General features: G+C 40.3%; 1 protein-coding gene across 5 annotated transcripts in view; it reads right to left on the bottom strand.

The window, feature by feature from the left end:
- Positions 1-14432, bottom strand: part of BBX (BBX high mobility group box domain containing) — a 260233-nt gene that overhangs the window by 28529 nt on the left and 217272 nt on the right. For all 5 annotated transcript variants that reach the window (XM_019651181.1, XM_019651182.1, XM_019651184.1 and 2 more), the window contains one exon: positions 508-1513. In XM_019651181.1, the coding sequence (XP_019506726.1) occupies positions 508-1513 (1006 nt within the window). The remainder of the gene's footprint in view (positions 1-507; positions 1514-14432) is intronic.

Here is a 14432-nt window from a genome sequence, read left to right as displayed (position 1 = left end):
GTATACCCATTAACTGGCTTCTGGGTAGGGCTACGTTTTAACGAGCCTTCACTTCAGTTATAGTTCTGATTATCTAATGGAACGGGACAGATAAGTTATTTGCTTCTGGAGCCTACAGGTCAGGATTCTGCCAAACACATCTGCTTGGTTCAGGAAATTCTTTCCGTAGGTTTTAAAAACCAGATTAAGAGCTCCAAACATGCAATACTGATCCTTCAAAACAAAAAGAGCCAGCCTATACCAGTGTAAAACAAACAAACAAAAAAAAGTTCGAATTACTTCACTACCAGAAAACTACCTATAAAATGAAAGCAAACTCTCAATGGCACAAGAAAACATGTGGGCAAGGTGACAAATGTTTATAATCTATAAACCATAAAGAACCATACAAATGTAAAATATGATTTTGATACTATGTTGTTCTTTATGGTGGTTCTTTTCAATAGGTCTAAAGGAGAAATTCTGCTAGGTTTCCACATTCTTTTCAGATGGGTAGAGGTCACTCACCTCTGTCCACATTGGCTCGCAGAGAGGTGAGCATGCCCTCAGACACCAGGGTTTTATAAAGAGCACCTTTGCAAGACCGCTCCGATTTCCGGGAGCCACAAGTCTCCATTTTTCTGGGACAGTCGCCGTCCTCAGTCTTGGTCTGTGCTGGCAGGCTGGGTGGTAGTGCATCTTCTGTGGGGGTCAACTGTTCTGCTTTTATACCCTCTGGCACCTCACCAGGAATGTTCTTGCTGGCAGAAACACTGATGAAATCTGAAGGTCTGGACTCTTTGGTGGTGTCTGAGGATTTCTCCTTTGACATTTTCTTCTCTCTTGATTTCACTTTTTTCTTTGGTGCCTTGGCATCCAAAATGCTTCCCTTGCCACTTGAGGATGTGCGGACCTTCTTGCGAGGAGTTTCTCCAAGTTTTTCGATGCCCCAGTCTCCCTTTGCAACAGCTTCAATGGTATATATGACACTCTCGATGTCAGACTCGGAGGACTGCCTCTTTTTGCAAGTCTTCTTGGGGGTGGATTTATCATTGCCGTGTCGATCCATTTTGCTCTTCTTCTTCTTCTTTTTTAGCTTTTCTGGTTTATTTAATGATGTGGGATCCTCAATGATCATAATTCCATGAGGATGGCACATGTGATCCTTTCTACTGGGAACATCGCTTATTATTATCTTGCTGCTGGCAGAGTAAGAAAAATCAGGGAAGTGACTACATTTTTGATCTTCGTCTAATTCTTCCTTTTTAATTTCTTTGGGATCTTCCATTTTTACAGCCATTGCATCATCCATTTGCAGCTGCTCAAAATTTAATTCCTTAGCATCTCCTGCATTTTCCTTTGCTGATTTTTCAAATTCTGCTTCCTTCTGTAACCTGGCTTCATCTGTTTTCTCCATTTTTATTTCTCTTTCTTCCTTTGCCTTCTCCAATTCTTTAATTCTTCCCCCATCTGATTCTTTTGCTTTTATGAGCTTGGATTCTTCCATTTTCATCCCCTCTGAGGCCAGACACATCTGAACAGTCAAAACAAAAATGGGAGAACAACAAAAAACATCCTTATTATTCCATCCATACTCGAAGTTAGCTTAAACTTTTAAATGATACCCACTTTAAATAATCAAAACAAATTTCAAGTTTTACAATGATCAGTCCACTTCCGCCAAACTAACTTAAATGATGCAAATTAATAAAAGGCTTCAGGCATTTATGATATAGTCGTTAAACTCTAGGGAAGCAAATGCCCGAGTTCTCATTTTCCATCTTCGTCTGAAGCTTTTCCTATGAAAACATGACTTGATAAAAGGAAAATGGGATCCAGAGCTGAGAGACCTGAGTCTGAGTCTTAGTTTTGCTATTTGCTAACTCAGTACCTAGAACGAGTCATCTTACTCCTCTGTTGCCTGTGTAAATAATGATGAGAATAGTTGTCTCCGAGGATTCTGAGAGGCCTAAGACTATTTCTGGCAGTACTCAGTAAGTCATCCCCAAACTCTGTTCAGATGTTTGCTCTTTCTTTTTTCTTGGGGAAATGAGAAAAACAGCAATAATTTCCACCTGCCCGCTTGATTCAATAAACCACTACAGAAGGTTTTGGTTAATGAACACATCTTTATAGGTCCACAAATGCTGATAACACATCGAAGATCACAAAAGCTCTGAAAACTAAGTGGTGGTGTTTTTTTGTTTTGTTTGCTTTGTTTTTTAAACTCACTTGGTGGCAAACTCAATCGTATCCAAACGTACTTGGCTGAAAATTCTAACCAGAACTAATGTGAAACCACTGAATATTTTAATGTATCTCACTTAATGTGACTATTCATATACTTTTGCTACCAGAAGCTTCACGCATCTGAATATGCATTCAGGTAATTAACTGCACAGTGTAAGATACATAGGCTGTATTATTTTCCTAAAATCAGAAAAATTGTGAATACCAAAAAACACCTGGCAGCAATTTGGTTAAGTTTTTAAATTCCCAAAATTTCACATATAGGACACTAAAGGAGAAACTTACCATGCAGGGCAGCACAAGAAGTCTTAAACATTACTTATTTTATCTACTTTGCATTAAGCAACTTAGAGGAAAAAAGAGTACTAGGGCTTGGTAAGCTCCCAAATCAAGTACATGAGTAGGAAACTGATGTGTTTTATGAGAAAAAGCACTATTTTATTAAATGGCAAGTTGTCAGAAATCATTAACATCTGTAAAATTCATTTTTCAAATTCAATTTTTTAAATGGATAGTACATTGAATATCAGATGCTCTTTTCTCATTTTTTTCCCCCTTAGAACTTTCAATGTCTCTCGAATTCTTCCATGAGAATTATGTTATGATTAGTAAGTCTGGGAAGAAACTGGAGGAGTGGAGGTGGGGTAGACAGTACAAGTTTTTTTTTGTTTTTTTTAATGAACATGACAAGAGTACCTAGCCCTTCGGATTACTGACGGAGAGGATCTGAAATATTATGGGTTTCCAATGAAGCTTTTTCAGGAATTCATGCAAATTAACTTTTAGACCTCAGCAAGTAGTTATTGAAGACTAAGAACTTCCTTTTATTAAATCTAACGAGAAATAAGATCAAAGCAAAATGTTATCTTAAATTAATTCTGAAACACTAATACATTTACTCTTTCCTGCATGTTTTACCCTCATGGGAGATTCGCTGTGTTTTGTATTAATTTTGAAATACTTTTTATTTTCCTTTCTCAATTATCCTAGCCTTTCATGAATATATAACTATCCCAATGGGAGGAGAGAAACTATACTAGTTCTGAAAAGAAGGCTAGAAAGGAATCCTCAAGGTAATTTTATGGTTTTTCAATCACCATCACTCTCGTGGACTTTAATAAGTCATGTTAGGGAACTTTTACCACCTAGGCTCTGGTTTTTATAGTGACATGCCAACAGTGTGCATTTGCCCAAGTTCATCTTAGCAAACCTAATAACACTTTACAAACTCTTCTGCTTCAATATATTTCAAAATGATTTTCCTCATCACCCCTGATAGGATTCTACAGCTAGGAATGAAATGGAACAAATGCAGACATTCACTTTGGGGACATAGTCCGGGAAATAGCATAATATTTCTTGTGAAGTTAATTACACTGAGCAGTAGTCATGCTTTCCTTCCTTGTTTCTGGCTCTTAGAAGTTTTTTCACAAACAGAGTATGTTAATCCTAAATTACAAGAAAAACAATTATGTTTTTAAAAGGGAAACTATAAAAATAAAACAAATAACTCCATATCAAAAACTACAAATCTCACTAACCAAAACCCCAAACAAACAAATTAGACTCTCAGAGTTGGGTGTCACTCAAGAAGTTCTATCTAATTGAACATTTTTCCCAGCACAGGAATTCATCTTACTACTATATTCCTGAGAGTCAGACATCCAGCTTTTTGCACAAAAGTAGTGACCACAGTAGAAGGCAGTTCTGTTTGAAATTTTTGAAATATTGAGCAAAAATCTATCACCCTTCAGTCCTAGTTGTTCCCTGAAGCCACCACATAAATTAATCCACTCTCTCTCGCGTGTAACAGACTTCCAAACCTGGAAGGTACACTTTATGTTCCGACAAATCTCTTCTCTTGGCATGATGTCCCAGGTTCCCTAGACTGCTTATCACATGTGTAAAGGCTTCCCGGCCTTTTAAAAGTTGGGTCCCTCTTATATACTGGGTTGTCGGAAAAGTCATGACGCATTTTTGCAATGAAAAACGTAGAAAAAATACATCATGACTTTTCCGACAAGCCAATAGATGCATCACGGTGTTCTGAAGTTAGAACAGGCGTTATTGAAATAAGCTGAGTCCACGACCAAGCACTGTATCGTCCTTGCCTAACGCCACACAGTGAGCTACGCAGTTTAGACTTGAACCCATATGAGGAAATACAGGCTGAGAAATGGGGTGATAGTACACCCTCCACTAGAGTATCTGTCATGAGGCAAAGGTGAACAAATGTGCTCGAATACAACTTGTAAATGGCATAAAGCTTCACAATGGTTGGGGAACACTGACGCTTCAATTTAGCAATACCTTTCTTAGATGAAGTTCCTAGCCTTCCTGTGATACTCTAGATGAGAAGCAGAACTATTTGTCAGTTGACAGGGACATGAATCTTTGAATGGGGCCCAAAGATAAATCCCCACCCCACCCCCCCTTTTAAAAACAGATCACATTTCTGGCTTGTTGGGCTTGTGGTCAATTAAAATCCGGGATTTCTCTACCCACATAATATACTGGGAAGCTTGGCCTCTTCCATCTTGTCTTTATATTTTTTGTACCTAGATGCAAGATGTTCCATTTTTCCTAATAAAGCTTATTCTTCCAAAATCTGAATTAAATTACCTTTCAGCTTTGTGTTGTGTGGACACTTTTGATAAAGCTGCTTTTTATGTCTTTGTCCAAATCACTGGTAATAATGTTGAGTAGGATATGGCAAAGGACAGAACCTTCTTGGCAAACCTCTGGAGTGTCAACCCTTTCATCAGGTTGGCTTGAACATTAATAAACTCTAAGAATTCATAACCCAGTCTAAATGCCCCCCATTTTGTTCACAAGGACATTGACAAAAATCTTGCTGAAATCTAGATACCGTATGTCAACAGCATTCTCTTAGCCTATTTTGTAATCACACCAAATAGAAAATGAAGATGGCTTGTGCATCAGTCAGGGTCTAACTCGGCAGGCAGAAACAACTCAGGCATATCTAGCCAAGAGGATTTAATGCAGGGAATAAACTGGTTACACAGGTCATGAAGAATTAAGATATCCACACAGGAGGTGGTGAGGTAACCCAGGAACTCGCTATAGCCAAAAGCCACAGGAGGTACAAATGGAGGAAAAAGTGTTACTGGAGCCCAGAGGCTGGGTCCTCAGGAAAATGGACCCACGGTGGGCCTGTCTGGAGGGAGCTGGATACATAAAGAGATGCTGCCATCGCTGTACCCCGACCCCTCCTCATTCCTTCTCTGTACCATCTGGCCTCTCTCTTCTTCCCATTCCCTAATCCGTGGCTAGTGTCTCCCACCGGCTAAAGCCAGATGAAAATCAGGAGACACGGGACCAGAAAAGGCAGTCTGCAGGCACCTGGGATATAAGCCAGCACGCAGGGCAAACAGACTCTGGGCTAGTGCATTTGACAATGACTTTTTCCGGAGACTTGGATAATTTTCAGTTTTATTCTTTTTTCTATGAGTTTGAAAATTGTATTAGTAGAAAACATTTTCAAAGGTTTCTAGGAATTAATCGCCTATATTTCTGCATGACATAAACAGAACCTGGGAACAGCTATGGATGTAATAACTCTAGGAAGATGCCATCACTCTTAGATGTGAGAAAATTCTGTATTGCAAGGCAGTCTCAAAATGCAGGGATTCTAGAGCCAGATGGTATAGGGCTGCAGACCGATGAGCATTTTCTCTAAATCTTTCTGTGCCTAGGTTTCCCAACCGATAAAACAAGGTTGTTGAAAGTATTTGCCTGAGGAAGGAATACTGTGAGGTTCAATGAGTTGCACAGGTACAAATCTTAAACTAGTGCTTAGAACAAAGCAAGAATAATGTATTGTGACAACCATCCCTCTGGGGGCCTTCTGCCATATAGAATAAATGTTCGCTATTAGCAGTAGTGATATTCATGTTGGTATCACTAATAGCACATCACAGCCCTGGTAGGCTAACTCCTTTACTCTAATATTTCAATGTATGGTTGAATGATTTTATAGTTGGGGGGAAAAAAAATATTTACAACAAAATTGTATGTCAGGAAGATCGTAAATCAGTTATCTTTCAAGAAGCAACTTTTATAAAACACATAATTAAGCCAGTCCTACTTCTGGGTACAAGCATATCTACTTCCATCTACTTCTGGGTGCACAGAGCACCACTGCTGTGCAACGCAGGAAAGAGTACACACACTCCATTATGCAAATACGTTCAGATGGGCGCACAGGTAAGCACACCGCTGACACAAAGAACACAAATTAGTGTGAACTCAGGTGCATAACACTGCATTGTGGGAAGCGCAGAATTAATGTCAGTTATTAATTAGTCAGGTTGCCCTTAATAGAAGGTTGGCTGTTAATCAGGACCTGAAACAGCACATCGCTTAGAAAATGGCAATTTATTCTTCTATTATCTTAAATTGAACAATAACCTTCTTTTAATGCGAGAGAGTATAATCATCTTAGGACACACCTTCTGGATGGCATTCCCACAGCTATATTCACAGAAGTTAAAATGTTAATGCTCTAAATCAAACGCGGGCCATAAATATTTGATATTCTATTGTCTATTTCCTCAGGTACTACTCTATTTTGTATAACGGTAACTCAGGAGGTACAACATGTATCCTGTTCACCTTTGTATTCTCCTCCAAGAATATCCTAGTACCTACCATCAAAAAGAAGGCATTCAACAGATAATTGTGCTGACGTGAGGGGTTCATTAGTCCCAAAGTAAATGGTAAGTGTAAAATGCCTTTCTGATTGCCACCAAGAAAGATTCCTTTATGAGATGATAAAAAACCATGCTAATCATGGCCCTGCTACTGGGTGGCCTAGACCAGCAACTACACTGTCCTCAGTTATGCTTCTCGAGAGCATCAGTGAAAATTAATCACCGATATTTTAATTTTACCTGTGACAATTGAAACCACACTGAGAAACCACAGTGAGGTTTCTCACTGTTTTGTGTAATTAGACAGGAGCATGACTGTCAAACAATGTGCTAGGAGAAATGTAACTCACTCCCCAAAAGAAAAACAAAAGCTATTATGTTGAAGCCGAGATCCTAAGGATGTACTTGTTGGATGTATGAAAAAACGGCCCTCTTTAAAATGATTGCAAAGCAAAAAATGCAATGGGAATAGTGAAGGAATGAGATAAAATGGTGGGATGATTGTCTATGTTCCTAGGTTCAGGGAGGCTGTCATTTTCAGTTCAGGTAAGACCACACCTTAGGCTCACGGTTTGTTATTGGGGACCTGCTTTAAAGACATAATAAATCTGTGTTGCATCAAGCTTTTATCTCTTTGAATCAAAAACATTTCAAAATGTTATTCCTTTCTACCAAAGTTAAGGTATCAGTTCATTTCTTTAATGTGTTCTGCTTTAAGAGATTTAGAGAAATGACGAGTGAAAAATAATTATATGTAGTAGATAAGAAGTAATACTAAGGAAGTAGAATCCCTTCAACAGGTACAAAGAAATGGGGAAGTAGTTCCAGAATGTATCACACTATTTCACTCTTAATTATGCTTTTTCTTTCATTGTCTATTACAAAGGAGCCAGCTAGATTAAAAACTAGGCAGTGTGAAAACAGACCCACTGACACTAATCAGGAAGTTTTAATTTCAAAATTTCTGCTTTTTAGTACAAAACAAATGTTTTACAGCCAAGGTATGTTTACAATCATTTTGTACTGGCTTATTATCTGCCAAAACAGTGTAGACATAACCCTCAGATGGCATTTAGCAGTGTTTTCCAAGATGTGCATTTCCTCCATAATTAAATAAAACCAGAATGTTTTGGCCATCAAAATACACTAGCTGATGGTTTCAGAGAAAAAGAATAGCATCACTGCTAAGAAAATGCAATTTTCTTTATTATAAAAGATAACTGGTCTAAGTGTCTCTAAAAAACTAAAATCTGGGCATATTAAATAGTTTACTGTTTGGTTTGCTGAAACAGTTGGGCCAGTCGAAATGGTGGTTTAAATGTTTCTCTTTACTTACTACAGAGGGTGCCAAAAAAATGTATATGCATTTTAAGAACGGAAAAAACTGTATTAAAATTGTAATACTCAATACATACCGATAACAAAAGATGAATGTAAGTCACATGTAAACATTTTTTTTGGCACCCCCACTATTTCTTCAGAAACAATATCCATTTCTGAAGACTCTGGATGGGGTGGGGGTGGTCTTTGCTCCAAAAAGGCCATCCACTAAAGTCTCCCCAAAGGTGTGAAAGGAAGTTATTAGGTACATTCATATATTTCAATTCCCCTAAAAATAAGCCTATGCAATTAGGAATGCAATGCGTTTTAGAATAGGTGTTTTCTAAAAAATGGCTTGCAACTCTGCATAAAAAGGAAAGAAACACACCACTTTCAAATAAAAGGTCCCCTCAAATATAAGTATTAGAATTCAGTTATGTGATGTGACAGGGTAGGTGGAGCTGAAGTGGGAGTGACACGCTGAGGTTCTGGTCTTGAGGAGGTTACAACAGGACGGAAGGGATAACGCACATCAGTCATGTACGAGGGCACAACACAGACTTATACAGGGTCACACCTCAATCAAACACCACCTATAACTGGTAGGGGTGGGGGATGCTAACGTGACTGGAGGGATGGGATTTCCTACTCTTTTCAATATGGTATTTATATATAATTTCTGTATTTTATCATGTCAGGTTTTCTTCAAATGAGCCATACCTTTCCATAAGATTTAATTTTTACAGGCCCTAGAATAAACCTACCTTTATCGATTTTATTTCAATAATAACTGTTTTTTTGCCAGTAAAAACATAAGAAACACCAGGGAGCTGAGGCCTCTGAAAATGTCTCTGTTCTTTTTAATAAATAGGGTAAAGGACAACTTTTCCAATTTCTCTCAACCAACCAGATCTATAATCTTGCGCGCGCTGCACACACACACACACACACACACACACACACACACACACACACACACAGAGTGTATCTGGAGAAATCCAGTTATCTTCGTTCTTCAACTTCACCTTAACACATAACTAGTTTCATAATTTGAGATGAAGAAGAAAAGCACAACACAGACGGCGAGTACCAAGGACCAAACTCAGCAAAGCTGCGGTGACTGTTTTTTACCAATCTTCTGTGCTCAGAGGAACGCGAGTCTCTGCTTTCCAAACTCACCTATTGACCTTGCTGGCAATCTGCTCTTGCTGACATTTTTAGTACTGGATTTCTTCAGTTATCCCTCCCCCTCAGTAGCTTTCATTTCTTTTGTACTAGCAGGACTTCCTCTCTGTCCACAAACATCCAGGCTTCCTGAATAGGGCTCCAAGGTCAGGGTTAAACTCCTTGAAGCCATCTTTTCCCACACACTCAGGCTCTGAGTTGAAGTCACCTCTGACACCCCCTTTTACTTTGCCTCGCACATCAACTCAGTCATCCAACTGAGTCCCACGCAACCTCACTGGTGTCTGTTCCTGCCTCCCGTTCCCACTGACAGCTCCGCCCATCCTGGGTCTTGTCCTCTCGCTCCTGGATGTCCAGAAGCTTTCTACTCCACGCTGCACACAGCTGCCAAGTGCTGCCTTTATCACTGCATCCCCTGCCCCCAATCTTCAACTGCTTCCCAGTATTTCCAAGTAGAAATTTCTCTGCTTCACACTGAACACCCTCCCAATTCTGACTTGCAGCTGCACTCCACCTTCCCCTTCCATAAATCTCCACTCCCGCCAGTCTGATTTACTCGTCACCTACCTATCTCCCATGTGCCTGTCTTTATCCCTTTGCTGTATCTCCCCCATCTCTCCATTTAATGACATATAAGTCACGATCCCTACCATGAATGGGTGGTCAGGTATCAAAGAGGGAGTCAGATAAGGGGAAGTGGATGCTGGCAGACTTTTGGCCTCAGAGTCAGGGCTCAGGAGAGGACCCTCAGTCACATCTGTAGAGCAAACACCTCCTCAAGGGGGCAGCTACTTATTAGTTCTGACCAACCAACTGCTCTTATGCAGGAAGGCTCGTCCAGTGTCTCCGGATCCTCTGTATTTTCATGGGAAATCAATTTTCATTTATTTGAAATCGACAAAAATATTGGCCATGAATTCAAATGTAACCTATAATACAGGTCAGCCAACGGTGGGCCACACGAGGCATCTCAGCAAGTTGGCTGTGGCCCGAAGGCTGCCGTTGCACCTCTGTTCCCAAACAACTCCTTCCTCATGCTCTCCCCCTGTGCTGGGTCCCCAGAACATCTGGCTCATATTCATGTCTCCCTTTTCCTGGCTTCACACCTTCACTTTGTGTATCGCTCAAGTGGAGCTTCGTCATTTCAGTGCATGGCTCCCTGCGAAACCACAGGCACAATTGGTTTATTTGTGATCCCTTAACTTTTTGTATCTTACCTCTTCGCAACTGAAGCCCAAGTTCCTGGAGGACAGGAGTCATACACCGTCATTTCCTACAGCCCTCACGGTACCTTCCAAAGTACAGTCGCAGGCAGGCACTTACTTATTTAAGTGGGTAAGATGTATCTTGGCAGTTTCAACAGTACAGACACTTTTTAAAAAGGAAATATCAGCTCCCTCTTTTTGACAGCAGTCTTGAACAATCTGTCATCTTATTCAGCTGTACACATATGTGTAGGAGTAAGCTGTCTTCCATAGAGCCTTCTATAACAGGCAAACTCCTATAACAAGCAACTTGCAGTCTTTTATAATCATTTAAAACAAGGTGACAGAAGAGCTCAGTATTGAGAAGACCAGGCTGTGGAGACAGGCTGCCTGGGTTTCTACTGAGGCCTGAACACTTTCTGTCCACGTGACCTTAAAGCAAGGCCCAACACCTCTCTTTCTTTTTGTTTTCTAATATGTAAAAGAGGAATGAAAACAGTACCTACTTTGCAGGATGGGTGTGAGCATTCAGTGAGTAAGGTACTTGGAAAAGTGTCTAGCACAGAGTAGCTAATAAGTCATTATTATCTTAGGCTAGATAATAAAACTTGCAGATAAAATAAGCTATAAAATTTATAATCTATGTTAAAGAACACATAAAATTATTTTAGAAAAATTAGAAGTAAAACAAGCAGTACTATTTTTAGGCTTATGCTCCAGCCCCTACTGGTACTCCAAAACACCAAAACTGTACCTGGAGGTAAAGCACTCCTACACCACTGATTTGAGAACTTTCCCAGGTTAGCTCATCATAATAAAAATACTTGTATATCCATATATGGGAAGCTTCAGCAGCCTCAGTTATTGGCATGCAGTAGCCCCTCAATAATTATTGTTCGTTAGAATAAATGAATAAACTGCTCCACTTATTATACCAGGCAATTTTGGCACCAGAGGTCTTCAAGTGTAGAATTTTCTTCCCTAAAATGGACAAGTAATGATGTCTCTGAGGGTCCTCTAACTATAGCAACTATAGTAACAATGATCCCTGGGGGATACTTTGCTGCTTTGCTGATCTTTATATGACCTGACCTAATTAATTTCAAAATGAAAGGAAACACAATACATTATAGTGCCGGCGCCAATTAAGTAGCTGATTAACTGAACAGTATGAGCCTCGTGGAGGTTCAAACATAAAGGATTATGTTTTTCTCAATTCTCTGACCTCAGCAGCACTATGCAAAATCTCCCTTCCGAACTGGAGTAGGTTCCTGAAAAACACCTGGAACAGATCCCAGAATTTTCAGGTCACTTTTAGCTATTAAAAAAAATCCACCCAGTTTAAAATGCCTATCGAATGCCCAAAGCAGGGCCTTCCCCGGAGCATCTCCTGGCTCTAGGGTCCTGGGAAATCAGGTGGGGTCCTTACAATGCCAAAACTGAGAGTATCTGCTGCCACAACATCTCCCATTTTCTTTTTCCCTGCTCAAGTGGGTGTAGAACCCAGCACTAAAGACATGCCTACAATATTTCTCGCTTCTCACAAAGAGAAAACATTTCTTGCAAGCAACAACTCCTATCGTTGGGAGGTCTCCTCATTTACTCGTCCTCCCCTGCCAGCTCACCGGAATAAAGTTGGGGAAGGGTTAGTGGTTTGTTTTCGGGCTGATTCCTGGCCCTTCATTCACAAGGCCTTCCTGTTTAGAGGACAGAAGGAATGGTGGAGGTAAAACTAATTGCTCGTGGTCATTTATTTATTTTTGTCTATTCCTGCTGGCTCTAAATAAGACGGAATGACCTTGTTAGGGGATGCCAAGGGCAGGGATGATATATGAAATATTTAACAGGCAGAGGTGCCAACCAATCAGAAGGGATGTGATCTCAGGGCTGGCACAGGGTCTTGCAGGACCCCTGCTGTGCCCTCTAGTTGCCGGAAGGATCAAGGAGCCCAGGGATGCTGGCAGAGTTGCTGTAAGTGTTCTCAGGGGGGTGTAGGTCACAGCCTTTTCACCAACATTAGGGAGTGTTTTAGTACTAGGACAGCTATACAGGTGCAAACCAGCTAAACCTCACTCCTGCTTGTGGGAGCTCGTCAGTGTGTCCTGAGCAAAGCTGTCTCTATCGCACACTTCCTAATGCAAGAGACTGTCCCAGGCCTGCCCTTTGCCTATCCCTCCCTATGACCACCGCATGGCCTCTTGCCTGACCAAGTTGAGCTATTTTCCGTTTGTCCACTTGAGCCCTGGGAAACTCTCACATCTTTACAAGGCCAAAACAGGGAGTACGGCAGGCTATGCCAAGTCTCTTCCTGCTGCCAACTTCCTTCAGTTCTCTTGTTGCCTGCTCAGATGGGTGAAGGGGACAGCAGTAAGTCTGTGTCTAAAACATTTCTTGCTTCTCACCAAAGAATGAGAAGATCCTTTTTGCAGGTACCACCCCCAATGTTTAACAGGGGTTCTCTCAGAGCTGCCTTCACTTTGCTGGACAGACGGCAGGGGTGAAGAACGGAAAGCCTTCCCTCCTTTCCTCCTCAGGACGGGGAGAAAAGCCAAAATATTCCAGATGACTGGATAGCCTATGCTATCCTCCCCCACCCCCACAGCCACTGATAACTTGAGAGGTTAGGGTGGGAATGAGAGGAGAAACCCTGCTAGTGGTATATGGGATAGCAGCTAGATTAGATTGTCTTTTTATAAATCCCAAGAGGAGGGGCTGGCCCAGTTTGAAGGTGGCTTCTTGGTGGCTTTCCCTTTGGAATGTGTGAATTTAAAGCTGTTCCTTCAGATTTCAGACAATACCACTGATTCTGGACAATGGGAAAAAAATCCTCCTCAATATCCTATTATTTAGAGAAACCTGACGTAATTGAATATTATGTTTTGTTAAAGAAAAAATGAACATCAAATACACATAGAATTTAAAAAAAAACTGAGGAAGTGTATTTCTACTGGTGATTATTTGGAGATGCTGATTAACCCATTGTGCACATATTTATGTTTAATTAGAAACTGGGAAGGCTTTAGGGTGTTATTCTAAAACACAGTCTATTAGCATTATGGCATCCTCTTCATGTGATACAAACAATGTGAGAACATTTTCTTGGTAAATTATTTCTTAGCGACCCTGTTTCATCAAAAGCATATATTTTTCCTTAGATGTTATAAGAAACTAAGTCTGAGTATAAGCTGATTTGCTATAATGGGAATAGGCTTATTGCAGTCATTTTGCCCCTCTAAGTTATGATACCAGCATTCAAACAGCTGTTACACCATAGCATCTGTTTTATATTTGGGATGCATCCCTACAAATTAGAAGAGTGTTCTTTTTTTAATGAGCTCTGATTTAATAGGGAATCCTTTTTTTATGACTTATGCCAAAGAAAGAAATGAGAAGACAAACTCATCACTCTACACAGCAAAGCACCTCAAAGGTCCGTATGTTTCTAATACAAAAGTGTTTAATAAGAAAAATAATCACTTCTTTCAAATAAATTAATGTCTACAGTCTTAAAACTACTAGACAAATTCATGGCCTCACAGTCGCTCTGTTTACTAAGCCTTGTTTACAGCTCTACCTTCCGAGGCACATTTGTTGCCAGGTCCTTACCATTTCAGTTCTACCTGAAGTTGTACTTTGCTGCTGACTCTTTTAAAAACTATTCCCTGAGGTCTTTATGTGTTTTCTAGTCGTTTGTAGACCTCTACTTGGGTCTGACTTTGTCTTATACAAGAAGCATGTCGGCTTAACGTCAGACAACAACGGGTTAGTTTGTTCCGCTGTTTACATACTTCTTTACTATTTGGGGCATTTCTATTTTTAT

This window comes from Hipposideros armiger, unplaced genomic scaffold (assembly GCF_001890085.2).
Source record: "Hipposideros armiger isolate ML-2016 unplaced genomic scaffold, ASM189008v1 scaffold_154, whole genome shotgun sequence".
NCBI classification, from domain to species: domain Eukaryota; kingdom Metazoa; phylum Chordata; class Mammalia; order Chiroptera; family Hipposideridae; genus Hipposideros; species Hipposideros armiger.
Note: the sequence above shows the minus strand (reverse complement) of the source record. Positions and strands in the feature narration are given on the sequence as shown.